The sequence below is a fragment of the Diceros bicornis genome, chromosome 32 (assembly GCF_020826845.1).
Source record: "Diceros bicornis minor isolate mBicDic1 chromosome 32, mDicBic1.mat.cur, whole genome shotgun sequence".
In the NCBI taxonomy this organism is placed as follows: domain Eukaryota; kingdom Metazoa; phylum Chordata; class Mammalia; order Perissodactyla; family Rhinocerotidae; genus Diceros; species Diceros bicornis.
In genome coordinates this window covers 33,103,032-33,128,999 of record NC_080771.1, presented here as the reverse complement: position 1 = coordinate 33,128,999, position 25,968 = coordinate 33,103,032, and the positions used below count along the sequence as shown (strand labels likewise).

Here is a 25,968-nt window from a genome sequence, read left to right as displayed (position 1 = left end):
GCGCCCGCCTCCACGTGGGGCTGCCTCTGCGTGCCCCCCGAGGGGGTTTGGGTTTCCAACCGGACAAGCGAGCAGGCGGATCGGCCAGTTGAATGCAGGTGGTGAACTGCTCTGTTTGGGCGGGTGAGTTTATTGGCACTTTTTCTTTTGAGGTGGAATTCACAAAACACAATACTAACCATTTTAAAGTGAGCAATTCAGTGGCATTTGGTGCATTTGCAATGTTGTATAACCATTACCTCTAGTTCCAAAACATTTTCATCACCCCAAAAGAAACCCTGTACCCCCCAGCAGTCACTCCCTACTCTCTCTTCCCCCGGTCCCTGGCCACCACTAATCTGCTGTTTCTATAGATTTAACTATTCTAGACTTTCATAGGAATGGAACATACATATGTGGCCTTTTGTGACTGGCTTCTTTCACCGAGCACAATGTTTTCAAGGGTCATCCTTGTTGTGCCACGGATCTGTACGCCATTCCTTTTTATGGCTGAATACTATTCCACTGTGTAGATAGAGCACATTTTGTCCATTCACCCACTGATGGACATTTGGGTTGTTTCCACCTTTTGGCTATTGTGAATAAGCTGCTGTGAACATGTGTGCACAAGTATTTGCTTAAATGCACCTTTTCAATCCTTTTGGGCATCGTATATACCCAGGAGTGGAGCTGCTGGGTCATATGATAATTCTGTCTTTAACCTTTTGAGGAACCTGATTGGGATCCTAGTGTATTAATCTGGTGCTGTTCCTCCCCACGTGTCTATGCCGTGTTGCACAGTGGTCAGGGCACAGGATTGGGGGCAGGTAGCTCTGGCTTTGGATTTAAGTGTGTCATTTGCTTGCTGTGTGACCTCTGGAGAGTTACTTGCCCTCTCTGTGTCTCCGTTTCCCCACCTGCTGATCACAGGATGGCATAGGCAGCATCGAGGGAGATGGTGCCTGGCACGTGCCTGACTCCATGCCTGGCACTGAAGTGTAAATTAAGTGGGAGCTCTTATACCTTTTAGGGTTGAAATTTGTTCTCCTCAGAGCCCGTTCCCACCCACTCAGAATCTGACGAGGCTCTACGTGTTCGTGGGCTGCAATCAGCAGAGATGCTACGACATGGGGAGGGCTCAGGCAAGTGGGTGTGATGTGTGGCAGAAGTGTAACATGCCCGGCTAATGGAGTTGCTCAGTTGCACCCCAAAGAGCCTCAGCCCCCTGAGAATATTATTTTTAAAACAGCTGAGCTGAGTGAACAGTCCCAGCTTCAGAGTGGCGTGGCCTAGGGGCAGCTCTGTGCTTCTGATGCAGCCAGCAGGACCCAGTGGCGTTCTCATGAGCCAGGCAGTCCTGACCTTCAAAGGGGGAGTCCTCTCCCCACTTCACAGACGAGAAAACAGAGACTCTGAGAGGCTCGTTGCCTTCAGCTCCGAGCTGTAAAGCCGCGACTTGCATCTGCATTTTATGCTTCCCACAAGCCCACGTTGTGTGGCACTAGTTTTGCATGAGTGGCCAGTATCCTCCAACCCTGCGAGGGGGTGGCTGGGAGGCGGAGACCCAAATCCAGAGGGTGGGACCTGCCCTGGGGAGCAGGGACTTCAAGGCTCAGGCAGGTGGGCAGGACGCACTCAGTGGTGACGGCTTTGTAACTACCACATGGCACAGCCTGGCTGCTCCAGGCTCAGAGCAGGAGGCAGGATGCTGCATCTCCTGGGTCCTGCCTCCCTGGGGCTCCCACTGGGGCCTGACCCACTGCTGCCCTGTTGTAGGGCCTCCTCCCGCCCTCCTCCCCAGGCCTGGGCTGCTCCTGGTCACCGTACCCCACCATCCTCTCCATCCTGCCTCAGGAGAGGGACCCACCACTCTCTCCTTCCTAGTCCCAGGAGACTTCTGTGTATGTTGTCTTTGCTGCAGCCAGGACAGGGAAACAGAAGAGGGGAAGTTACAAAGGTTCCGGAACAGGACTTCACCATTATCTCAAGTCCAGCGTCTTGGTCTCCTGGCTTGCGGTGCTAGCTTATTTCCAGGTGTGCAGTGAAGGATTAACCGCCTGGAGAGATCGGGCCTTTGCCCTCAGCTCCTGGGAGGTGAGCTCTAGGACCTTGGCATGTCCTGCCTGATATGAGTGTCTCTGTGAACCCAGGGCCTTGGGCCACACGGTATGGGCCCGATCTCCAGAGGGGCTGCAGGCTGGGATCAGCCACGTCTACACGGGCAACCCCCACTGAAAACTCTGCTCACTGAGGCTCTGGGGAGCTTCCCTGGCTGGCAATACTCTATGCATAGTGTCACACGTTAGTTAGTGCTGGGAGAAACAGGTGCCCTCTGCACAACTCCTTTGGGAGGGGACAACGGGCAGCTCTGCGCCTGAGCCCCTGCCCCATGAGCATGTTGCTGGGCTCGTTTTAGTCTGCATCCTTTTGCTGCCATAACCTGTAACCATGAGCACGATGGCTTCGCTGAGTTCTGTGAGTCCCGCTAGTGAATTATCGAACCTGAGGGTGGTTCTCGGGACCCCTGAACTTTGCAACAGGCACGAACTTATTTATCAAAATACGTACCTCATAGTTACGACCTCCGCTTTACAGAGAAGAAAACTGAGGCTCTGGGCTGACCTGGTCCAGGTTTCATGGCTCATAAGGGGCCTGGGCCCCACGCATCGTGACAACTAGAAAACGGGAAAGCACCACGCAGCACGCGGCGGTTCCCAACCACAGTTTATTTGGTGCCTGTCCGGCGGCAGCTGGTCGCCTGGCAGGGCACTGGCTATGTGGGCTCTACTGCCGTGTGCGGCTCGGCACAGGCCTGGGTTGGGCACTACGGGGGCTGGGCTCCTACCAGGTAGAGGACTGTCACCCAGGACGGGGAGGGAGGGGCGTGTCCCGCTGAGGCTGCGGCAGGCCGGCGCCTGGTCACGCGAGGCCACTCAGCTGGGGAGAGGGAGGGGGGAGGTGGGCTGCTGGCTCCAGGAAGCCTCCCGGCCCCGCTGACCCGCAGCTTCAGCAGGGCCCCAGCGGCTCAGACGCGGCTCTGCCAAGGGTGGGGGGTGTGGGATGCTGGGGAAGGGTTCTCCTTCACTTCCGAGAGCGGGGAAATACATTCTTGTTTGAAAGTATATTGAAAAGACAGCTCGTATACCAAAGTTTCTAGAAAAGAGGGGACGTCCTTTGCAAGAGGGTCAGGGCGGCAGGCTTAGCCGCAGTCCTCGGGGAGGCGGTCAGTCGCGGCCCACAGTGCACCAAGCAGCTGGTGAAGGGGGGAGAGAGACGCACGTGGTAAGCGGAGGTTGTTGGGAACAGGCAGCCCCGCCCGTGTCCCGTGGAGGCTGCAGCGAGGGGCAGGCGACACACCTCCCCGCTCCTGCACCCCGGGCCCCCATCCCCTCCTTCAGCTGCTGCCAGCTCTGTGCCACGCAGAGGGGAAGGCTGGGGCCCTTTCGTGGGGTGCAAAGGTGCTTGCCGGTACCCTCGGTGGTGAATCATGTGCCCGTGGAGGCAATGTCCATCCAGCTGTGAATGTGGGTGGGGGCCTGCCCTGGCCTGGGGGGATCTTCTCGGCCTCTGGCACAGCCCCACCACACGCTGGGCTCTGGGCCCTCTTCCCTGGGGCCCCTGGCCTTCAGTCATGTCTGAGGCTCTCCCCCATCCCCACCGTGTTGTTCTGAGGTTGTAGGGCCACTTTATGTCTCAGGCCCCATCCTTCCATTTCAGGGGCTAGCCTGACGCTCTGGCCCTCCGTCTCCCTGCCTCTAAGCCCCTCCCTGCAGCCCCCGCATCAGTGCCGAGCACTCACTGTAATTCCTGGCAGCTAAGGGAGCAGAAGCAAGGGTCCTTGGAAGATGTGGGCTTTGACCTTCCCTCGACTCAGCTGTCTCTGCCTGGAGACGCCGCTGCTCTTGCTGGAGCCAGGGCCCGTGGCATCCCTGCTCCCCCCGTGGCTGTTTGGGGCCCTCCTCCCCGCCTGCCCTCTACCTGGCACGGAGATCCTGGAGAGGGCCTCGGGCTGGCTCAGCGTGTCCACCTTGACGTGCCGGAACGCCTTGCACACGGGGCTCTGCAGATGCCTGCGAGCAAGGGGCCACCGGTCAGCTCTAGGGGCTGGGCCGTCGGGTTCCGCCCGGGATGGGGGCTTAAACACCACTCAGCCCCCTCGGGGCTTAGAGCCATCGTGGGGAGAGGACCCCCAGCGAGGGGCATGTTTGGGGAGAGAAGAGCCTGGTTCTGCCTTCCAGGGAGTGTTCTTAAGCAGCATTTTCTTCCTGGACTTTTAGCCCTTGGGCAGCAGTTTTCAAGCAGGACCCGGGCTGGCCAGGGACCTGCATGTGGAGCCCAGCTGAGCGTGACGAGGGCCACACCGCACACTGAGAAAGGCTGCCTCCAACTGGGCTGAGGGCATGCGTCGGCCGGAAGCGGCCCGCATTCTGGGTGGTGGACGCTGCTGGAACCCGGGCTCCGTATTACCATCCCCCGCCCCCCCCCCACACACTCTGGGACAAGGGAGGGAGCTGAGAGCCCTGGCAAAGGGGCCGGGGCTGCCCCACCTCCCCGCGTCCCGTCACCTAACCAACTGCCGCGGCCTGGCGCCCGAGGACGTGGCCGTGCCCACCTCTTCCACTCCTCCTCCGTCTCCCAGAACTCGTAGACCACGAAGGTGAAGCCGTCCGAGAGCCTCACGGCGGCGATGCTGTACGGGGAGACGCGAGGCCGGAGTCGGTGGGCTAACCCAGGCCACCCACGTCCCTGCTCCCTCGGCTGCTCTCTTCCTCCCCCCGCCACCCCCACCTTCAAACGAGCCTGGACGGGTGCCCTCAGAGCCAGGCTACGGGATACCCTAAGACCCTGGAAACGTGAGCCTGGCTGGAGCCGGGGTGGCCAGGGGCGGGGGCGTTCCAGGACAGGCAGCCAGCTTGTCACCAGCCCATGGCTGCTCCTGATAACACGCTGCCTTCCTGATCAGAACAACTCGGCCCCTCCAGGGCCAGCCCTCCAGTCTGATCGGTCCAGCGTGGATCCCCACCGCCCAGAGCAAGGCCTGGCCCCTGAGAGTGGCCAATGCATGTTTGTTAAATGAATTATAATGAAATGTCATTTTACAAGGCTTAATATTCATTTCCTCCTGCCGTGCTCTCCTTCATAATCATCTCCTCATTTAATCCTTAAAACACTCCCCCGAGTCAGAACTGGCCCAACCGAGGCTGAGGGAGTTGATGGTCCAGCAGGCCGGACACCAAGTTCCAGGTCACTCCTGCCTCAGCTGTGTAACGGTGACAGGCCACTTGTCTTGTTTTAAATAGGACCAATCCTACCTGGGGTAGAGTGGGGAGCAGGACTGAGGGCCAACCTCCAATTTTACATCATCTCTAACACTGCCCTGATCTAGCCTCTTGACAGCTCTCCTGGCCGCTTCTCTCTTTCAAACACTCAGCAGAACAGAACCCCAGAGCATTCCTCGGGGAGGAGAATTCTGTCCTGGGTGGCATCAGCTGTATAATTACAGGCAATTCCAGGTTTGCCGCACAGGATGGAAGCAAGGACACAGGCAGCTAACGGTGTCATTAGTTCATTACACTCCAGCCTAGAATTACCCGTGGAGCTGTGGGCTTGTGACTCCATGAGAGGATGGGGGATGCATGCCGCCTGCTAATCACACATACCCCGTGGCCCTTTGCCAGACTCAGAAGGCGCTGCCTACAGGCCTTTCCGTCGGCAGACAATGGTCATCAGAGCAACTGGGTGCATCCAAGGCTGGTTACTGCAGCGAGATGAAAGCAATCGTGGTGATTGCGTTTGCTCGGCTGACGATGCACTGATTGGTTTTTCTTGGGTCGGGGGGGTCGCCTGTGGACGGGCACGAGGACAAGCAGGCAGGCTCGGGGTGCAGGGAGGACTCAGAGGGTGAAGCCCTACCGCGTGCCGCCTGTGTGCACAGGAGGGGCAGCTGGGCCCCCTCTCCTTCCACATTCTCCCCGCAGTGAGCGTGCCCACCACGCCCAGCCCGCCCTGCCCAGGTCTCCCCACTTGTATGCACACCTCGACTGGCATCTTGAACTTAACGTGGCCCAAATGGCCCATGTGACTCCCTCCACCAACACACCTGGCCCCCTCAGTACACGGCACCATCCTCCATCGAGTTTCTGAAGCCAAAGAACCTCAGATTCTGCCTTGCCTCCTCCTTCCACAACCCCTCATCCCAGCCACCAGCGAGTCGGGTCAGCTCCACTCCAAAACAGATCCCAGCCCTACCCACATCGTGCCAAGGCCAAGCCCCCTCTCCAGGTGACCACAGAGAGGGGTCACCCTGTTGCACTCTTGTCCCCGCCCACCCCTTCTGCACACAAAGGAGAAAGAACGACGTCTGGCTCCTGCTCACGCATCTCCAACATGGTCCATCTTACTCCAAACAAGCAGGGCCTGGAGGGTGGACAGGAGTGGGTCCTGCCCGCCAGCCCCGTCCCTCTCCCCCCTCGTCACTCCGTCCAGACACACCAGCGGCTTGCTTTTTCTCAAACATGGCACCCTCGCTGCCGCCCGAGGTCTCAGCACAGGCTGATCCCCCCGAGACTGCCCTTCCTCAGCGCGCATGCAGCCCCTCAACCTAAAGCAGCCCCTCCCCGGGGCCCCCTCTCTTGGGACCCTGTTTCCTGGCCTCCTAGGCACCCATCACCACTCGGAATCATCTTTGTCTGCCTCTCTCCCACCACCTGGAATCAACAGTCAGCAAGAGCAGCAACCGGCTTCACGGCTGTGTCCCCAGGAAGCAGAGTGAAGGCGTGTGCTCTGGAGGTGGAAAGAAGCCAAGTGGAGAGCGAGACTGGAGGCAGGACACAGGGGCTACAGCTACGGTCCGCTGGGCACTGGTGGGTGGGCCCCAGACGGGGAGGGAGAGAGCCTGGGGGCTTGTGCCAACAGCCCTCTCGGACCACTCCCAGCAAGGGAGAGGGCGGTCTTTTGTGGGCCACTCAGATGTGGCCATGGCTGCCTGGCTCAGCTCTGCCGAGAAGGAACGCTGGCCTTGGCAGCAGGGACCAGAGGGTGAGGCCCTCGAGGGGCAGCCACAACAGTAACGGTGGCAGCCAACACGGAGTGGGTGCCGATGGCGTCCCAGGTGCTGGAAAGTCCTTCACGTTTATTATTCCATTTACACCTGTCCGCTCCACCTGTTAGTGGTCCCACTTTACAGACGAGTAAGCTGAGGTAAAGGAGAAGAAATCACTCACCCCATCTGCACAGCGGGGAAGAGCCTGAGCCCGGACTTGAACCCAGCTCTTAACCAACCGCTAGGTGCCTCCCTGGGGAATGGTTTGTTCTCAGGGGCTGGGCTGGTCCTGCCCGGCCCTCCACCCAGGCAGAGCCATCCAGCCCCCCTCGGCCAACTCACTGGAAGCAGTTCTTGGCCCCGGCGGTGCCCCGCAGGTACTGTCGCAGGGAGTCCAGGAACTCGCTCAGCTGCTCGGGGCACACGGCCATCTCCTGCCGGACCAGCTGCAGATGCTGCGGGGCCACAGGGCTAGTGGGTGTGGGCGCTCATGGGCCTGGCAGCCCGCTGCCCCCCGGCTCCCTGCCAGTCCCCTCCTCCCAGGAACCCCCCCCAGCCCCATGGGCACAGCCTCCCTGACCTCCCTTCAGAAAGGAGGGGACAGGGCTGGCCCCGTGGCTTAGCGGTTAGGTGTGCGCGCTCCGCTGCTGGCGGCCCGGGTTCGGATCCCGGGCGCGCACCGACACACCGCTTTTCAGGCCACGCTGAGGCCGCGTCCCACATACAGCAACTAGAAGGATGTGCAGCTGTGACATACAACTATCTACTGGGGCTTTGGGGGAAAAATAAATAAATAAAATCTTTAAAAAAAAAAATAAAAATAAAAAAAGAAAGGAGGGGACAATTTGGTCAAAATAAAACCAAAAAAACCCCACACGCATGCACCCTTTTTATTCTTACATAGAAGAACTGGCTAAAAAAGAACTAGGACTTAAAAAGTCAAATGCAGGACGCAGTCCCACAAACTCTGAGAACCGGACAAGGGGGTGCAGACAGTCCCTGTGACGGTCTGGAGCTGCCTGCAAGGCATCCGGGTCCGAGACACAACAGCATCAGTGACCAGCAAAAGGCGTTTCTGATCAAGTCAGTGTTGACATCACTGTCCTGTTGGTCACTTTGCTCCGGGCCAAACTTTTTCTGCTCAAAGCCCTGGTGCCTCAAAGGACACCCCTGGGAGGGGAGGGTGGCCAAGTGCTGGGGCAGCATCTCCCCTCCTGGTAGTCCCCAGGGGCGCTGGGTGTCAGGGACGCTGAGCCACGGCCACCTTGAGTCCTGGCTTAGGCAGGGATGGGGCCACAGGAGAGGGGTGGGGAGGGAGGCCTCGGGAGAATGGGCTCACCATGTTGGTGCCTTCTTCATCCGAGAGGCGCTGCTGCAGGTCAAACCAGAGGGTCTGAAATAGCAAAGCACAAAGAGATGCTGGAGACAAAGGCCACTTCCACCAGGGAGGCCTCCAGGACCACAAGGACACTGCAGCGCTCAGGGCCCCACAGAGCACCAGCCTCTCCACCCCCAGGCACCAGAGGCTCTGGAGTCCCTGGACTGGTGGGAGCTCCCAGGGCTCAGGCTCGCTGGACAGGGCTCAATCTACCCTCCACACACAGCCTCGGCTCAGAGGGGAGCCAAGCAGACGTGCTGCCGAGGGCATGAGGAGGCTCCATCTTGCTGGGGGAGGGATGGTCTTGGGAGAGGCAGCAGTGGGGACTCGAGTCCTGAATCCAGGACCCTGGGGTTTTGCCACAACTGCTGGCACAGCCCTGAGATTCCCCATCAACTTACAGATCACCCTAATTGTAACCCCTGGCACCTCATCTCACGGTCCAAATGAGGTGGTCTGTTCTCGCTCGCCTTCCGCAGGCTCTGGGCTAAACGCTCTACAGACACCTTTTATTTAACCTTCCAGACTCCCTGGGACAGGTGTGCGCCACTGTAAGCTCCAGGGAAGCTGGAACCCTGTGCACGCCGTTCACGACCACGTGCTGGTGTCTAGAACAGGGCCCAGAACCTCGTGGCTGCTCCATGGTCACTATTTCATAGCAAACCTCCCCGGGGCTCTGAAGGCCACACAAGCCGGTTGTTGAGCCTGGGTCTGTACCCGGGGCCGCTCTCCTCTGATACCCAGAATCATGATTCTTCTTTAACTGGGCACTCCAATAAACGCCGCTTCTGTGCCTATCCCTGCCCAGCCTCCCTGAGGACGGCCGAAACCACACACCCAGGTCTTTCCTCTCACACAAGCACGTGTGGGAGGCACACTGGCTGGCTGTGAAGGAAGACAGCAGCAGATGTGCGGGCCTGGGACCCCTGCAGTCACCATCCTGAAATTCTTAATGTTTGAACAAGGGGCCCTGCCTGCTCATTTTGCACTGGGCCCCCTAAATCACGCAGCTGGTCCTGGAAAGTGTATTGCCTTCAGGGACACTCAGGGTGAACTTGGTTTGTGGGTGGCCAAGGAGTGCCTGGCAGGAACAAGCCTGTTTCCATGGTTTGACAACGGTGTCGGTGGGCTCCTGGAGGGCAGGGGCTACATCCGGTTTCCTAGGCTTCTACGGGCCGGCAGGGCCACGCAAGGGTGACGATGAGGGGAGGACGGGGGAGGCACAGTGGCACCCACGTCTGCCCGTCCGTCCCTCTCCCAGACCAGCCACCTAGCGCTCCATCCTCCAGCCGAGACCAAAGCGGCTCAGGTTGGCCCGCGGTGGGCGGGGCCCAGAGCCGGTCCCCCATTGGCTCCTGCTCGCGGCCTGGGCCAATCAGAGGCCAGTGAGGAGGATCCCGCCCCGTCTCCAGGACGCCCAGGTGCTCCTCGGTTTCCAGCCAGCCGGTTGTTAAGGCGACGGGGCACTAAAAATAAGCTTCAAAGAGCCTACCTCTGGAGGCGCCCGCGGAGTTGTTATGACAACCAGGCCTCAGGGTCTGCGGGAGCCTTTTCCACCGCTCCCACCCGCAGCTTTAAGGGCGGAGATCCCACCTGGGTCTCAGCCCTGCAGGTGGAATCGCGCCTCCTCCTTCAGATTCCCCTCTGATCGCTGCTTCACTTCCCAGTGTGTGGGGAACCCGGCCCCCTGCCCCACAAACTCCTCAGAACCCCCAAACCCATCAAAGTACTAATTATTTTGCCCTTTTGCAAAAGATGTAAAAAAAAATTCAAAAAAAGCAGGAGAAATGTAAAATCACCCCAACCCTAGGGCTCCTGGAAACCTGCTATCTTGGTTTATGAGGGCACATGGGTAGTGTGTCCATGTATTTAGGTTTTGGTATCAGAATGTCCAATGATAATTGCTAACATTGCTAGAATTAACTGCTAACTACACAGCAGGCTCCCTGCTAAGCCATTAAGACATCATTTTATTTAATCCTCACAACAACTCTGTGAGGGTTACTATTCTGATTATCTTCTCTATTGTCAGAGGAGGAATCTGAGGCTCAGAGAGGGTAAGTCACTGGGCCAAGGTCACACAGCTGTTAAGTGATATAGCCAGGATTTGAATATGGGCAGTCTGATACCGAACCCATTGGTACACCTTAAGGCAATCTCTTTTCTTTCTTCCAAGAAATAGTCATCGTTATGGGTGTCCCCCCAAAATTCATATGTTGAAGCCCCAACCCCTAGTACCTCAGAATGTGAATGTTTTTGGAGACAGGGCCTTTAAAGAGGGAATAGAGTTAAAATGAGGCCATTAGGATGGGCCCTGATCCAATATGACTTGTGTCCTCGTAAGAAGAGAAGATTAGGACACAGACGTGCACGGAAGACCACGTGAAGACAATGGGGAGAAGACAACTGTCTACAAGCTGAGGAGAGAGGCCACAGGAGAAAGCAGCCCCGCGAACAGCCCGACCTCAGATTTCTAGCCTCCACTGGGAGAGAATCAATGCCTGCGGGTTGAGCCCCCCGGCCTGCAGTTCACGGTTACGGCAGCCCTGGGAAAGTCATACACCCGTCCTGTGATCACCTTCTCAGTCACGAAGCGTCCTCTGAAGACACGACTCAGTAAAGGCTGAGCCATTTCCTATTCTCTGTGGACGTGCCACGTCGTATTTAAAAGATCTCACGCTGCTGGCCCTTCAGGTTGTTTCCAACCTCTCCTGGATGTCCTCGTCTCTCCTTCCCACCACGCTGTGTCTTGGTGTCACCTGCCTGGGCCACCTCACGTTAGAGCAGAGCCGCCCTGAAGCTCTGTGCCCCTGCTGCCCGTGACCCTGCTGACTACTTTCGGCTCCTTGAGATGCCCCTCCTGGCTGCCCACCCGCCCCACCACAGCTGCTCCTTCACCCAGGCACCTCTCCCTGGGCTGTACGATGGACGTATTCCCGGAGGGTCTATCCTTATGGAGTCGTGTTCTCCATTTCCACACTCCACCGGTGATGTCTTCCCAAGGCTCGCTAACTTCTGTCCCAAACTCCAGGCCTAACTCTGCACTCCCTGGGGGCTGGGGAGAGCAGAGCGATGGAGGCAGGGGTCAGTGGCCTTACCTTGTTCTCCAGCCGGCCTATGAGCTCTGCCAATCGGCTGATCTGGGCTTCCAGGCCCTCCTCCTTGGGGTCCGCGGTGACTGGGAAAGAGGAACAGAGACACTGATGGTGGGCAGGGGCAGGCCTGGGGGGAGGGGAGCTCCTAGCCCTCTTAGGGGCTGAGAGCTGCCCCCAGCCTCTCAGTCCCAGTCCCACTTGGAGGCCCAGGACCCATCTGGGCCACTGCAAGAATTCGACCAAGGACCCCAGCCAGCGCCCCCACCCCAGGCCACCGCTCTCTCACCAGATGGAGGACTCTTCCCTTGTTCCGTGGCCATGAGCTTGTGGTTGGGGGCGTAGGGGGGAGTGGGGCTTCCACACCAGGCCTCCACCACGCCGTGGCTGGGTCCGCTGTGGTTCTGTCTGCAGTGAGTGGGGGAACACACACCATGGGGGAGGCTGCAGGGCCCTGACTCCTTCAGCAGCTTTGACAGACACTAAGCACGGACTGTGGGCTGAAACGTGCAGCTTACTCCGTGGAGCCCGTCCCTGGGAAGCGGGCATGGTGGCCTTTGTTCTACGGAGGAGGAAACAAGGCCTACAGGCGGGCGACTTGGCCAAGGCCACGCAGCTGGTGGGCAGAGGCGAGATTTGAGCTCAGCTCCATTCCAGGACCCCACAGCCTGGGTCCTGTCCCAGGACCTGGCTCAGCTCCAGGGCTGGGGCAAGGGTGAGCCAGGCCCCCACCCCACCCCAATGGCTCACAGCTTCCCCTGCCCCTCTCTCTCTGCCTGCCTCACTAGGAGCCCACTTGGTGTTCAGCTCCCTCCAGGGTAGGGGATCCTGGATTTGCACCAGCTAGACAACTCCCTCCCTGAAAAAGGCAGCCCCAGGACACAGTGGGGAGTGGGCGTTAACAGAACAGAGAACTCGGAGATCCTGACCTCAGCCAGGCCCCGCACCCCACACACACAGCCACGCACACACACGTGCACAAACCCCGGCACGCACACGGCCCACCCAGCATGGTGCCTGGCACACAGCAGGGACTCAACAAACGCTCGGTGGATGCCCAAATCCCCACGTGCAGAGATGCTGGAAAACTCACCACATACAAGGACGCAGACACACGTGTCCACATAAAACACACACTCCCATGTGCATGGCTGACACGCCCAGTCCCCAGCCCTCCTCTGCCTTTGGGCAGCGCTGCCTTGGTGCGTTCTGGAATCCGTCTCCTGTGAACCTGAACGCTCAGCAAGCCCCTCTCTCGTGGGAGGGAAAGGCTGGCGGAGCATTCGAGTTGTCAGTCCTGGCGGCTCTACAGCCCAGCAGCAAATTAAACGTGGCCCTCAGACCACGAACTTGGGCTGTGGGAGTCCCCCAGGGGTGGTGGGGTTGGAACCAGCGGCTTGTGCCTGGAACTGACATCCCAGGGCTGGGACACAGGATGACAGAGGACTTGCAAAACAGCTGAGATTTGGGGCGGTTTGAGTTGGGAGTGCATGTGAAGCAGATGTGTCTCCCCCTTGCGACGTGCCACCCCCACTACCAACATCCCAAAGTAAGGAAGGTCCCAACGTGGGGGCAGACAGGCATAACTGCTGACACGTGACAGAACTCGCAAAGTGCCAGAAACCAGCCATGAAAATCCCGCAGCCCTTCTATCTGCTCTGCTGCAGGATAAAACCGGTGACCTTTCCATCAAGATAGTGACAAAAGAAATCTAAGTGACAGCTTCCAGAGCTGTGGCTGTTAACTTCAGGGACCCTCAGAGTCACAAGACTGATCACAGGTGCAGCGTTCTGGGCCCAGCTCCCAGGGATCCTAATCCAGCACAGCGTGGGGCCCAGGAATCTGCATTTTACATTTCCCAGGTGATCTGGCTGCCCATGCTCAGAGCAAACACATTTTGGAAACAGTGTCATCAAATGGCCTTCACAATCATATCTGATTGGGACCAGCCCCTCACCAAGCAAAAACACACATTCAAACCCCCACCCCACAGCAACCAACATCCTGCCATGCGGGCCCTCTGCCTGGGAGCTCACAGCCGCGCATGGAAATTCAAGGCTCAGCCCGCCCAGGGTCCAGACACCGGCTGTTGCCCTGATCCATCCGTATTTCTTTATTTCCCCTCTACCCCAGGCACATCAGCTGTCCCGGGAAGAACAGGCACAGGGCAGTGTCTCAACTTGGGATAGCAAATGCCAGGGCTCGTGGCCCCCGGGGACGGGCACTGCTGAGCTGGAAGGAGAACTGCTCCTCTCTGGACACTGGCTTGGCCCTCGACACAGCGTCCGCCGCCAAAGGTGGGGGGGACCCCGGATGCTTTTCCATGGCTTCAAGAACATGCAAACACAGCCTTAAATAACAGTAAATAACCCTGGGAGAAAACCACTCCATTTCACGGCTCTTTCGATCCTTCTGAGAAAGTCAGGACTTGGGGACCCTCCGTCTTCAACGCCTCTCTACCATCCCCCCCCATCTCTCTCTAACAACAGGGAGCAGCCTCGGGGTCCCGGCTCTGCAGGCACCACAGGTGCCTGGTTTGCACCTACTTCATTTATGGCACGTGACACTTGTTTTCCAGGTGTGCTGACCACATGCAATTTCCTAAATTTATTTCCTGTTTTAAAAAATGAGGAACAGTAGGATAGTTTTAGGTAAACAATAATGTGAGAAGTATGGGGATGCAGCAAACTGATTAGTGTCTAGGAAACAGTCTAAACAGTCTGTCTGTATTGTCTGTACTGCATGCACACCAGGCATTCTTCTAAGCACGCACTGTCTCATTCAGTCCTTACAATGACTGAGGAGGTTGGTATAAAATCATCTCCATTTTTCAGTTGGGGAAGTGAAGGCACGGAGAGGTGCAGCAGCTTGCCCAAGGTCCCCCAGCTCCCAAGTACACAGACGTCCCCACCCAACAGCAGGTTGGCACATGCATGGCATATTCCCACGTGACCCTGCAAGGTCCCATGGACGCACCGGATCTGGCTGGTCTGCTCTTCGATGGCCTCCACTGCGCTCTCCACGGAGCTCAGCAGCGAGTGGATCTGATTGGCCGTCTCCTTCAGGAGGAAGCGCGTCACAAACTGGTCCACGTTGCTCCCACCCTCGTACACCTGTAGAGGGAGGGGAAGGGGCACAGAGGGGAAAGGGGTTGGGGAGGAAACTTGGGTGTGGGTCTGGCACAGAGTATGGGGACACCTGGAGTCGGTGTCTCTGCCTTGCAGTGGGAGGTGGCGACCCCAGTGCCTCCTGCATATTGGAAGCTGTACAGCTCCTGCATCAAGGCAGGAGCTATGAACTCAGAGACCAAGTCTGAGCCCCACCACTTACTAGCTCTGTGACCTCTACAACCATAACAGGAGTCACTGTAGTATCTATCTTATAAGGTCATAGGGAGGCCTGAATGACAAAACGTATATAAAATGCTCAGCACAGTGCCTGTCACATAGAAAGTACCCAATGAACAGTAGCTGCTATGATAAAGATGATGATGTTGATGATGATGGTGGTGGTGGTGGTGGCGGTGATGATGGTGGTAGTCATGATGGTGACAGTGAAGACGGTGGTGATGGTGATGGTTATGAAGATGATGGTGAAGACAGTGGTATGATAATGGTGATGCTTATGAAGATGATGGTGGTGACGATGGTGGCGATGGTGCAGATGGTGATGGTAAGGATGATGGTGGTGGTGGTGGTGATGATGATGACTAGTGGTGTCGTTCTTGATGTGGTTGTGGACACGGACACAGTATTAGGGAAGAAGAATTCACAACCTCCTCTCCCTCCTTCCTCCTCCAAGGAGGATTCTTTGGGTCCTGGGCCTTCATGCTGCTACTCAGAGAAATGAGAGACGACTATCAAAAGTGGCCAGAAGGGTTAAACTGGCTACCCAAAAAAAGGGCCTGAGGCTCAGTCCTCAGGAGGAGGGGGTGAGCGGGGAGTCGGGGAGAAACAGAGGGAGGGAGACTTAGAGGCCACGAGGTAAGGAATTCTGGCGAAAAGACAGGGGAAGAGGATTTTCCACAAGTTCTGCTCTGTGGTGTGAGACAGAGTTTCCCCCTTTGTCAAGAGTCTGCAGCAAAGACATATCTCAAGGTTTCTGGATCCAATTGAGTTTCTTTGGGCTTCAAAAGGCTTCACAGTGAAAGGGAGGAAGCTCTGGCTTAGCCAGGTCACTCAAGGATGGCAACGATCAAAATGACGCTGTGTTGGGAATGCTGGTCCCACAACCCCGTGCTGCTCTCTCGGCTCCTCCGCCAAGACCCCACCCTCCTGAGCCACCTGCCCTGGCACCTTGGAATTCTGCCCAGTCCCTGAAATCAGGGCAAGGAAAATGGGGCTCTCAAGGAGAGCAAATTAAAACATCCATCACTCTGACTGGGAATTAATTAGCAATAATTGCACACGAGAGACATGGCTACAGACAGAGAGACTGATAAATGGAGGCAGAAATGGAAATGGGGATGGAGAGAGGCCGAAAGGAGAGGCACACACAGACAGGGAGGTGAGGAGATGGACATCCTGTGTCAACCACCAGACCAGGACACTGGAGACAGGCCCTGACAGAGAATCAATGTGTAGCAGAAAGTATGTCAGGTTCTGGTGGCCTAATGCATTGCAACTATCGATTATCCTTCCTAGCAGACAGTTGAACCCACATACAATCCAGTGATCAATGGGCTCTGGACACCGAATGGCCAAAAACGAACAAGAAGACAATGTGGTGAAAATTCTGAACACAAAGAGAAAGGCTGCCAGAAGCCATCAAGCAGAAAAATGAGCTCAAGTGTGTTAAAAGCATCCCATCAGTGACTGAGGGTGTGGTCAGGGGCCAATGTGTACCTGGTGAGTTGAATTCCAAAAAAGATAAGTTATTTTCAAAGGAGTAAAAATGTAGCTTTACAGATTTCTCCTCTGCCACAATCGATGCCTTAGCCAAGAGCCCAGCCCCACGATCCCAGAGGGAAAGGATCACGTCTGTAGATCTGTAGGAACTGTGCATTACATGAACAAGTTACTCGTTTGCAAGATAAGAGAGAGATATTCAGCAATGTGCGAATCTCTGAAATTTTATCAGATGAGTACCTTTCCTGCAAAGAATGTCTTAGAATTTCTCCCAATTTCTCATCTAGGGTTGAATTAGAGGAAGGATCCTTGAATAGCGGAGTTGTGAAGAGATGTCGGTGATCACCCATATTGAACATTAAGGTTACAGAGGTCAGGAAGTAAAACATCAATTACTCATCCTTCAATTTTAATCACATTGGATTAAATCAATAAAGAGTGTGAAAGTATGGAGAAAACAGATGAAAATCTCAAAAATTCCTGTAATTCCACAAAAGGCAATAGAAAGTACTTTTTTTTTTTTTTTTGGTGAGGAAGATCGGCCCTGAGCCAACATCTGCCAATCCTCCTCTTTTTCGCTGAGGAAGACCAGCCATGGGCCAACATCCATGCCCATCTTCCTCCACCCTATATGGGACGCCACCACAGCATGGCTTGCCAAGCAGCACGTCAGTGCATGCCCGGGATCCGAACTGGTGAACCCTGGGCCGCCTCAGTGGAGCATGCGCACTTAACCGCTTGTGCCACTGGGTCGGCCCCAGAAAGTACTTTTTTAATTAGTTAAATATAAAAACAGAATTAAGAATGTTAACAACGTGTGTTTCGGAAGTCACCAAAACTAGGTTTTCCTTCAAAATCATCATCGATGCTATAAACAAGCAGAAGGTAAAACGTCACAGAGATGAAGGAAGCATAAAAGATTATGACGGCCATCAGCCCAGAGAGATCAGAATAATAAAGAAAAGCAGCCTAAATTCCCCCTCGTAAAGACACAGTCCCAGATTTGATTAAATGAGATCCAACTGGAGGCACAACTAAACCAAGATGGCAGCCAAGGATCTACAAAGAGAAGGCTGCATGAAGATTCTGCAACCAAACATGATCAAACGAACAGGACAAGCAATATCACTAGGAGGTAGAATTTAAATGAGAAAGTATTACACAAGATACGAAGGGTAGGAATAGAACCACAAAGGCACAATGTACAACAAGGACACGACGTTATTAAATCTTCGAGCACCAGGAGAAGATATTGCTGTAGACCTGGCCATGGGGATTTAGATGGATATAACCACATTAAAAAGCAATTTTGCTTTATATCAAGAGCCTTACACTGCTCATATTCTTTGACCCAGTAATTCTCCACTTCTGATAATCTATCCTTACGAAATAATGCAAAATGTGAACATTTATGTCCCAAGGTTATTATTCATAATAGCAAAAACCTGGATATAATGTAATATGCCCAACAACAGAGGAACAGTAAATAAATTTAAATAAGAATATTTAAAATTATGCTTTTGAACAGTTTTAATAACACGGGAAAAGTGTTTGTAAAATATTAGGTAAAAAGAAACAAAATAAATTTTTATCCACAGAATGACATTAAGTATATTAAAGAAATATGCATAGAGAAAAGGCTCAAAGGTAATAAACTAAAATGTTAACAGTGGTTAGGAATAGTGGAAATTAGAAGTGATTTAAATTTTTCTTTACATTTTTCCCTACTTCCTAAATTTTGCATATTGAATATGTACGATTTATATAATAAAAACATTATAACAAAGGTCTATATGTATCAAACAACACGGCTAAATATATAGAAAGGAAAAACACTAGAAATATAAAGATTAAATGACAAAACACAATTTAGTGTGAGAAATTAGCTCATCATGGTCTCAGAGGACAGATAAATTAGCCAAAAATAAATAGGGATGCAAAGGGCACTGTCAAGAGAGGGGGAAAGTCTTTAAAATGGGCAAAAAAGATGACTGCGTCTCTCGTCTAGCACACCCTCTAGGTGAACTAAGTCTTTCCTTGTTTTGGAGCTACTTTTAAAACTGCAAAATGTAGAAAACTGATGATAATGCAAATAATTCTCACCCACAGAAATGCATATGAATTTTGCCTGGTAGAATGCAATGGATTGCGGCCCTGTGGCTGCAACCAGTTTTGCATTTATTCACAAATTTATTTCATTACTCCTGGTTGCCTGCATACATGGCATGTGTTCTTTGAATTTTCCTTTGAGCCAGCCGTTAACATCTTATGGTTCTCACATTAATCAATGAGTTAAACACAGTCTTTGACACGTGTGCATTTTCTATTTGTACAAGAGACACGATTTCACCTTTTTACAAAGTTGTCTTTTCACAGCATCTATTTCATAACAAAGAAAAGGATAGCTATTTTCAAATTTTATATTCTGAAAGTACGATCCACATTTTTTCTCAAGCATCCATGAGATAATTATGAAAACAAATCAAATAATATGTAACAAAGAAATCTCAATGCATTAAAAAAACAGAATAGAAACCTACCAGTCACTCAGTTTTATCCTAACACCATGAAATGAAAAATGAGTGAGGACACAGATTATTGGAGAACATTGAGAGAGGAAATACTACATATTAAAATCTATGATTGCAGTGAAAGTATCATTCAAAGGTAAATTTTTAAAATTTCAAACTTTATCATCACAGAAACTTTAAGCATTCCACTTCACGTATGAAAAAGACTAGGAAGAACAACAAATCTGAGGAACTCGGAGAAAGAAAATAATAATGGTGAAAACTATAAATACAGTTGAAAACATACCATGAAATTTAAATAAATGTGTCACGGGCTGGTTATTAGAAACAACTAATTAAAACAGGCAAAACTCTGTCAAATATAAGTTTTTAAAATGTAACAAAATGGGACAAAAATTAAAATAAAATCTAAGCTATAACAGCAGATTTTTTTTGAACTTAGTCTGCATGAAGTGCCTGTTTTGTGTCAATGTTTTAGATTTAAAAAAAAAAATCATTAAGAACTTACTATGCAAAACTGATCACAAAAATGAACATGTTCATGTAGTTTTGTTTAAAAATATACTAAAATGGACACAAAAAGTAAAAAACTAAAACTAAGGTTGACCTTAAAATAACTTTCAAAATAATCTCCTCCCCTGTTTTGTACCTCAACTCAAGCCTTATGGATAAATTCTTTCTATTTTTGAAAAGAAAAATGATTCTACGTTAGAGCAGCTGATTCACACACAGAAAATATTCAAAACCACCTCATAATTCATTCCCAAACTATCATCCAATCTCAATTTCCGATAGAGACAGAGATAAACCACTCAGCGAGGGACAAGGATTCAGCAGTGTGATCAAAGAATAATGCACCAATTAGGGCTTATCACAGGAAGCAAAGGATTGTTCAATAAGAGAGAATCTAAAAATAGAATCCACCCCATCAAGAGCTTCAGAAAAATCAGATGATCATTTAAAAATACCAAAAAGGCACTTGAAAAGATTCACCACCACCTCCTAAGATAAAATTTAACGAAAGGAAGGCAAAAATATTTTTTAACAGGCTGAAGAAGATTCTAAAATAAGAGCTGGTATTAATATTATAATCAGTGGAGAAATACTAGAGGGGGCACTGGAACATCGGGAGCAATGCAAGGATGCCTGACATAGCACCAGTGCAGTGACTTAGAGCTTGGGGGCAATTCTAACAGGACCCAACAGAGAAACAGGGGGAACACAGATCAGAAATGAAGACCGTCCCACAGCGGTTAACTGACACCATGACTGCATATCAACAAGAGCGAATGAGTCAGCTAAAACCACTGGGTGCAAGAGAAGCATCCGAAATAACAATCAACGAGCTGCATTTCTACGAACAAAAGTCGGTTAGAAAATACGCAAGAGAAAGAGATGCCAATCCACACGGCCACAACCTACCCCACCACTACCACTGAGAAGGCACCAAAGGCCACACCGAACAGCCTATGCGCACGATTTCTGAGAGCAAAATCACCAAAGCTGGTCTGAGTCGTGTTGGTAGGCGTTAAAATCGTCTCCTTGATGGAGAATTGGATCACATCTCTGAACAGCTACGGCCACAGGCCGGAAAGCAAGGATGTTACCGATGCCTCTGGGAAGCGGCCCCACGCAAGGAAGACAAAGCTGAGGCTCCAGGAGGCGGTGGCATCCGGTGCACCCCCACCGCGGAGCTGGGGCTGACATCCTTGCCTGGGTGACTCGGATTTGAGTTGGGGTCTTTCTGAGCTCCTTTCTAATCCACGGCCGGCCTTGATGCTTTCAGAATATCAAACAACAGTCTACAAGGATGAACGATGAAAGGGAATCGGTCTTACACATAACTAAAATACACTTTAAAACACCAGGACTCAGACCAGCATGACGCTAGGACAGAAACGGAAACGTGGCTGAGTGGAGGCTCAGGGTCCGGCCCAGCTATTTTCGGATAAGGGGAAGAAAGGGATTCTCTAATGCACGGCACAGCGGTAACTGAGTAGCATTTGAAAAACAAGTACAGAATTGATCTCTCCTATGTCTGAGCATACAACAGGAGCCTAATAATAAAAACCAGTAGGCACCTTTGCTCTGTGCCAGGCCCTGTGCTAAGCAGTTCAGAGACCTTCCTTCATTCAGTCCTCAGAAGGACTCTACAAGGTGAACGCTCCCATTTCACAACTGGGGAAACCGAGGCTCAGAAAGGGAAGTGACTGGCTTAGGGTCCTTCAGCCACTTTATCAGCTAAGCTCCCCAGCCTCCACGAGCAGATGGCCTTTTCTGAGCTCCCACAGCTCAAGGTATGGTAGGCTGCACGCTCGTGGGCGTCTACGCGGCCGGCTCCCAACTCCCTCCCTGCGTGCCTTGGTCACTGTGCCCAAGCGGCTGCCCCGCTCCCAGCTGACTGACCCTCCAGTCACCCCTGGGTGGGCCTGGAGTCCCATGATGCGCTCCACACCTCCTGCCAGGTCCTTGACTCAGTTTCCCTCCATTTCAGCCAGCAGCTAAGCTGTCTGGCTAGACTCTGCAGGGTTCACCCTTCTGAGTCTGTTTCCAGAGTCATGAAACGGGGAAGTGACAGTGGCTCCCCGCAGGGCTGCTGTGAGGATTAAACCGAGCGTGTAGTCCCAGCCGTTAGAGGTGCTCAGAAAACTGACTGCACCTCTTCTCTGTGGATGCAGAGAAGGAACACACCCGCCTGTCCCTCAGACGCTGCCAGCCCAGCGGGGGTGCAGACTCGGAGGGGGGAGATGGAGCTCGGGGCATGGGCTGCTTACGCCCATCTGAGCTACAAGGGAGAGGGCACAATGACGCCCAGCCCACAAGCTGGCCCCATCTCCCTGCCTCCTGTCCTCCTCCAGGGCATGCATGAGACCAAGGAGGTGACAGGACCATGGGCAGACTCTGGAGGCACATCAGAGAGCTCTCTCTAGGACACATAGGGAAGCCCTGCACTCGGCGCCTCCCCACACTCCTAATGGTTCTATTGCCCAGCTCATGTCTCCCTGCCTGGACACGCGTTCTCGTCCCAGACACCATCGGATTCCTCGGTCAAGTTCAGATGCGTGAACCTGCCCCTTTCCCTCCCCTTCCTGTCTGGTAACCCTGCTGTGGAAGGGCACGAGATCATCAGGGATGACACCTGTCCAAGGGCCGTGGAGGGCTGGGGGTGACTGCTGCCCCTTTTCTAGGACTCTATCCCAGGACCCTGCATTCCGGGAGAGGGCCACATGCTCCAAACCAGACACCAGCTGGACAGGGCCATTCAACAAGCCGCTCCACTCACTTCACAGCTTATCTCAGCCCCCTCTAGGAGTCCCAGGCAAAGACCACCCAGACACAGGCCCACCCAACTCTTGTCATCACAAATCCAGGCACCCATGGGTGAGGACGCCCTGGAGAAAATCTGGAACCAAACCAGCACTCAGGCCCTGGAACCCAAGGGGCCACCCACAGCCACTGACCTTCTTGGTGTAGCCCATGGCCTTCAGGACAGAGTGATTCAAGGTCTCCAGGGAGGCCAAGACGTCCTCATAGTCCCCCATGTGGTCCACAAAGTAATCTGGGGCAGGGAAAGCAAAGACCAGGGGTCATAGGAGGATTCTGCCCCTCCCCCCGGACCCTCCTGCCAGTCCTGCCAGGGCCCCCCGCTGCCTCTCCCCACCCCCTCCCCACCTCCCCAGTCCTGGTCCCTGCAGAGTCGGACACCTACCACACAGCTCCTTGGTGTCCACATGGCTGCAGAGAGAGAGAACAAGGGAGACTCAGAGCAGGCCTGTCCGGTCCCAGCCGCCCTCCCTCCGCAGCGCTCACAGCCCTGTGTAGCTGGTAGACAGCCTGCGTGCCATCTCTCTTCCCATCGTATAAGCTGGCACCGTGAGCCCCACTTTATAGGCGAGGTTGCAGCAGGTAAATCACGTTGCCCCCTCCAAAGGACCGCGCAGGAACCCGTCTGCACATCTGTCTGACCCCATCACCAACCACCGCCACGTTTCCCCTCCCGGAAGTCTGTGACCATGTCCTTAGCCCGGGGCCAGGAAAAGGGAGGGGAAAGGAACTATTACAGGCTGTCAACAAAACTCTCATGTGACACGCTGCCCCTGGGGACCCCCGCCTGCTGGGTCCAGGGACAGCCCTCCTTGTTCTCGCCCTAGTGCGGGGGTCCGCAGCCCCATTCCCACAGCGTGGAGAAGGATCCTGTCCTTCCTCGGAGGAGGCTCAGCACGAGAAAGCCACCCACGCTGGGAAGCTGCACGCAGCAGCCTCAGGACAGAGACGCAAGGGTGGAGTGCACTGGGGGCTGGCGCAGAGGGACCTGAGCGTTTGTGTGGGTTCTGGTAACCCTCCCTTTCAGGGCCCAGTTCCCTCAGTGAGAGAGGAGGGGGAACCCAGGTTCAACAAGATGCTTCTGGGAAGAGGCTCCTGTGGCCAAATAAATCTGGGCTCAGAGGCCTTGCACGCTCTGCCCTGGAGGTTCCCTCAATTCGCATCGCTCGTTCAAGGTTCTGACGAGTCCTGTGGCAAGGAGGCCTGTTTACCTGTGTTGAACTAGCATTTCACCCATCTTTCTGGTCCGTGTGAACTGTTTTGGGCAGAAAGCCTACTTAGCACCCCAAGGAGTGAACATTTACAGCTCACGCTCTAGAAAATGTTGGAGAATAATCCTAAAGGTCTTGAGAGTTTTGACCTTCTATCCTGGTGAGTCTGCCCTGCCCCCCCCACAATCTACTCTTCAAACTCTCAAACCAGCACCTCCTTCTCCCTCCCCCCAGCTGGCCTGACACAAAAGGCACCGAATGAGAATGAATAAATCAGCGGGCACCTGTCTCAGCCCTTTCGAAGCTCCCCAGGGGGCTGCAGGAACCCTCAGAAATGCCATCTGGCTCCAGAAACAAAGCCCTTCTCTGGGGAGGCTGTCTTTCTACTGGCCTCCCGGAGAAGGACACCCGCTCCACCCGCCCCACCCTGGTCCCCAGCGCCCGCCTCCCAGGACACTCTCAGCCCCAACCTCTGGCCCAGGCCACCACTGCGCTGGGTCCCTTGCAAACGGGCCTGGTGGCAGGTCCTCGCCCAGACCACCTCTAGCCTGTCTCAGGGGACCCCAACTTAGCAAAGCTGCCCCAGCAGCCCCCAGGAACTCTGGCCCTCGTCACCTGGGTGGGCCTGAGGAAGATGACCAGGTGTGGGGTGGAGAGGGGCTCGGGCCTCATCCTGCTTGGGGACCAAGGAAAGGGTGAGGCTGGAGTTAAGGCTGGGGCTGTTGATTCAGAGATGGGCTGGATGTCCAGAGTTTCTGGATGATTCTGACATGCAGGTTAGGGTTATGATCGGGTTGGAGGAAAGGTGCGGAGTTAGAAGCAGGGTCAAGGTCAGAGTTAGGATGAGTATTTGGTTATAGTCTAGTTGAAGATGGGATCGGTGAGGATCATCACAGAGTTACTGTTGAGACTGGGAACAAGCCCGAGGTGTTGGGGTCAGGACTGGATGGAGTTAGCAGAAGGGCCAGTGTCCCCTTTTGTTATCCAGTGCACACTCTGCAAAATGTAGGGTCTCTTCCTGCTTAGCCATGCCTGCTCAGAAAAGACCAACCTGCCAGTGCAGGATCAATCTCCACTCCCCATGCCACCCCGGGGGCCAGTGGGGACAAGTGGATCTGACTCTTGGGTTATCGAGTCTGGGGATTTTCAGGTCTCCCGGCCCCCCAGGGGAGTGGAAAATGGACACTGGCCCCTGGTTGAGAAGGGAGATGCCCCCTCCGCAGGTCGGCTGGACGCCCCTGCTCAGCAACCAGGACGCAGCTCACTTGGTGTTGTCAGAGTCGATGGTGTGGAAGAGATCCTCCAGTTCCTTCTCATTGAGGACGCCATCTGCAAAGAAGAGCTGGAATTCCTCCAGAGACAACTTCCCATCATCTGCAAGGAAGGGAGGAGGGAGGGGGAGCAGCTGGTGTCTAGGAGATAGGACACCCCAAATCCAGACAACTCCCGACCCACAGATCAGCTCCAGTCAGATGATCCCTGCCCGCCCAGCTAATTCCCAAATTAACTAGTAAATTCCAGTTAGCTGAGAACCGCTGACTCATCCAGCTAATTCCCAAACCAACAGGCCAAGGCCTATTTACAGATAATCCCAAACCCACAAATACGACGACCAGCGGCAGCCAGTGTGCTGGGGCTCACTAGGCAGCATCCGCTCCCCGTCAGGCAGGCTCGCTCCTGTGACTCCCCAGACCGCCTGCAGCAAGGTAGAGTTAAGGGAGCACCACTCCCGGAAGAGGCAGGTCCAAAGCCAGGCTGGTGACCACTCTCTTGCTTCCAAACGCCCAGATGGTCTCCCCACACGTAAATCATCTCCACCCCGGCACGCGGGTCCTGACCCTGCAGAGGGAACGACCCCTCTCCACTCTGCCCCGTCCACACGGCACACTTCAGGCCCGGACCTTCGTGTGTCCGACATGGGCCAGCACCAACAGTCGGCACGGAGTTCTCACCGTGCCACAGAGGCAGCCGCGAAGATGCCAGACCACAGGCAGGAGGTGCCCCGCCCTCCTCTGGGCGGGGGGGCTGCGGTTCTGGGACGGGGAGGGGGCGGGGCTCTGGAAAGGGGCCCTCATAGAGGTGCAGGCGACCTGTTCCCCCTTTTCCCTCCCTCTGTCTCACCTCTTCTCCCTCCACTTGCAGTCGCCCAGGCACCAGCATCTGCTGGGGAAGTTCTCACGGGTGGGGCAGACAGGCCACTGAGGGAGGGGCTCACGGCAGAACCAGTGTCTCCAGGGGCAGAACCAGTGTCTCCAGGAGCGGCAGTCCCCAAGCTTCCACCCTCAGCTCCTCCCGCCCGGCCCACCTGCTGAGCACACTCCCGCCAGCTGGTCTCCACGCCCCTGCAACCACCACCCCTCCTTAATGATCTCAGAATGGTTCCTGCTCCTCCTTAGAGGAGCCGAGTCCACGGGGGGCAGAGGAGGTCAGGGAGAAGGGCGAGCCCAGGACGCTTTGAGGCCCCCAGCCACCTACGCAGACCCCCTTTCATTACTTCCAGCCAGTCTGCAATCAAAGCCTCTGCCAGCCCACATGGATGAGAAAGAGACACCCCTCCTGGCTAG

At 54.4% G+C, this 25,968-nt stretch overlaps 1 protein-coding gene across 2 annotated transcripts in view; it reads right to left on the bottom strand.

The window, feature by feature from the left end:
- Positions 1-2,696: 2,696 nt before the first annotated feature.
- NECAB2 (N-terminal EF-hand calcium binding protein 2) overlaps positions 2,697-25,968 on the bottom strand; it is a 30,325-nt gene continuing 7,053 nt past the window's right edge. Inside the window, exons 3-13 of one of the 2 annotated variants that reach the window (XM_058528366.1) lie at positions 24,670-24,778; positions 22,579-22,604; positions 22,331-22,428; positions 14,468-14,604; positions 11,781-11,899; positions 11,498-11,577; positions 8,361-8,414; positions 7,364-7,476; positions 4,592-4,669; positions 3,958-4,049; positions 2,697-3,232 (exon numbers count right to left, since the gene is read on the bottom strand). In XM_058528366.1, the coding sequence (XP_058384349.1) occupies positions 3,204-3,232; positions 3,958-4,049; positions 4,592-4,669; positions 7,364-7,476; positions 8,361-8,414; positions 11,498-11,577; positions 11,781-11,899; positions 14,468-14,604; positions 22,331-22,428; positions 22,579-22,604; positions 24,670-24,778 (935 nt within the window). In that variant the 3' untranslated portion in view covers positions 2,697-3,203. The remainder of the gene's footprint in view (positions 3,233-3,957; positions 4,050-4,591; positions 4,670-7,363; positions 7,477-8,360; positions 8,415-11,497; positions 11,578-11,780; positions 11,900-14,467; positions 14,605-22,330; positions 22,429-22,578; positions 22,605-24,669; positions 24,779-25,968) is intronic. The other variant, XM_058528367.1, reaches the window with a different exon arrangement.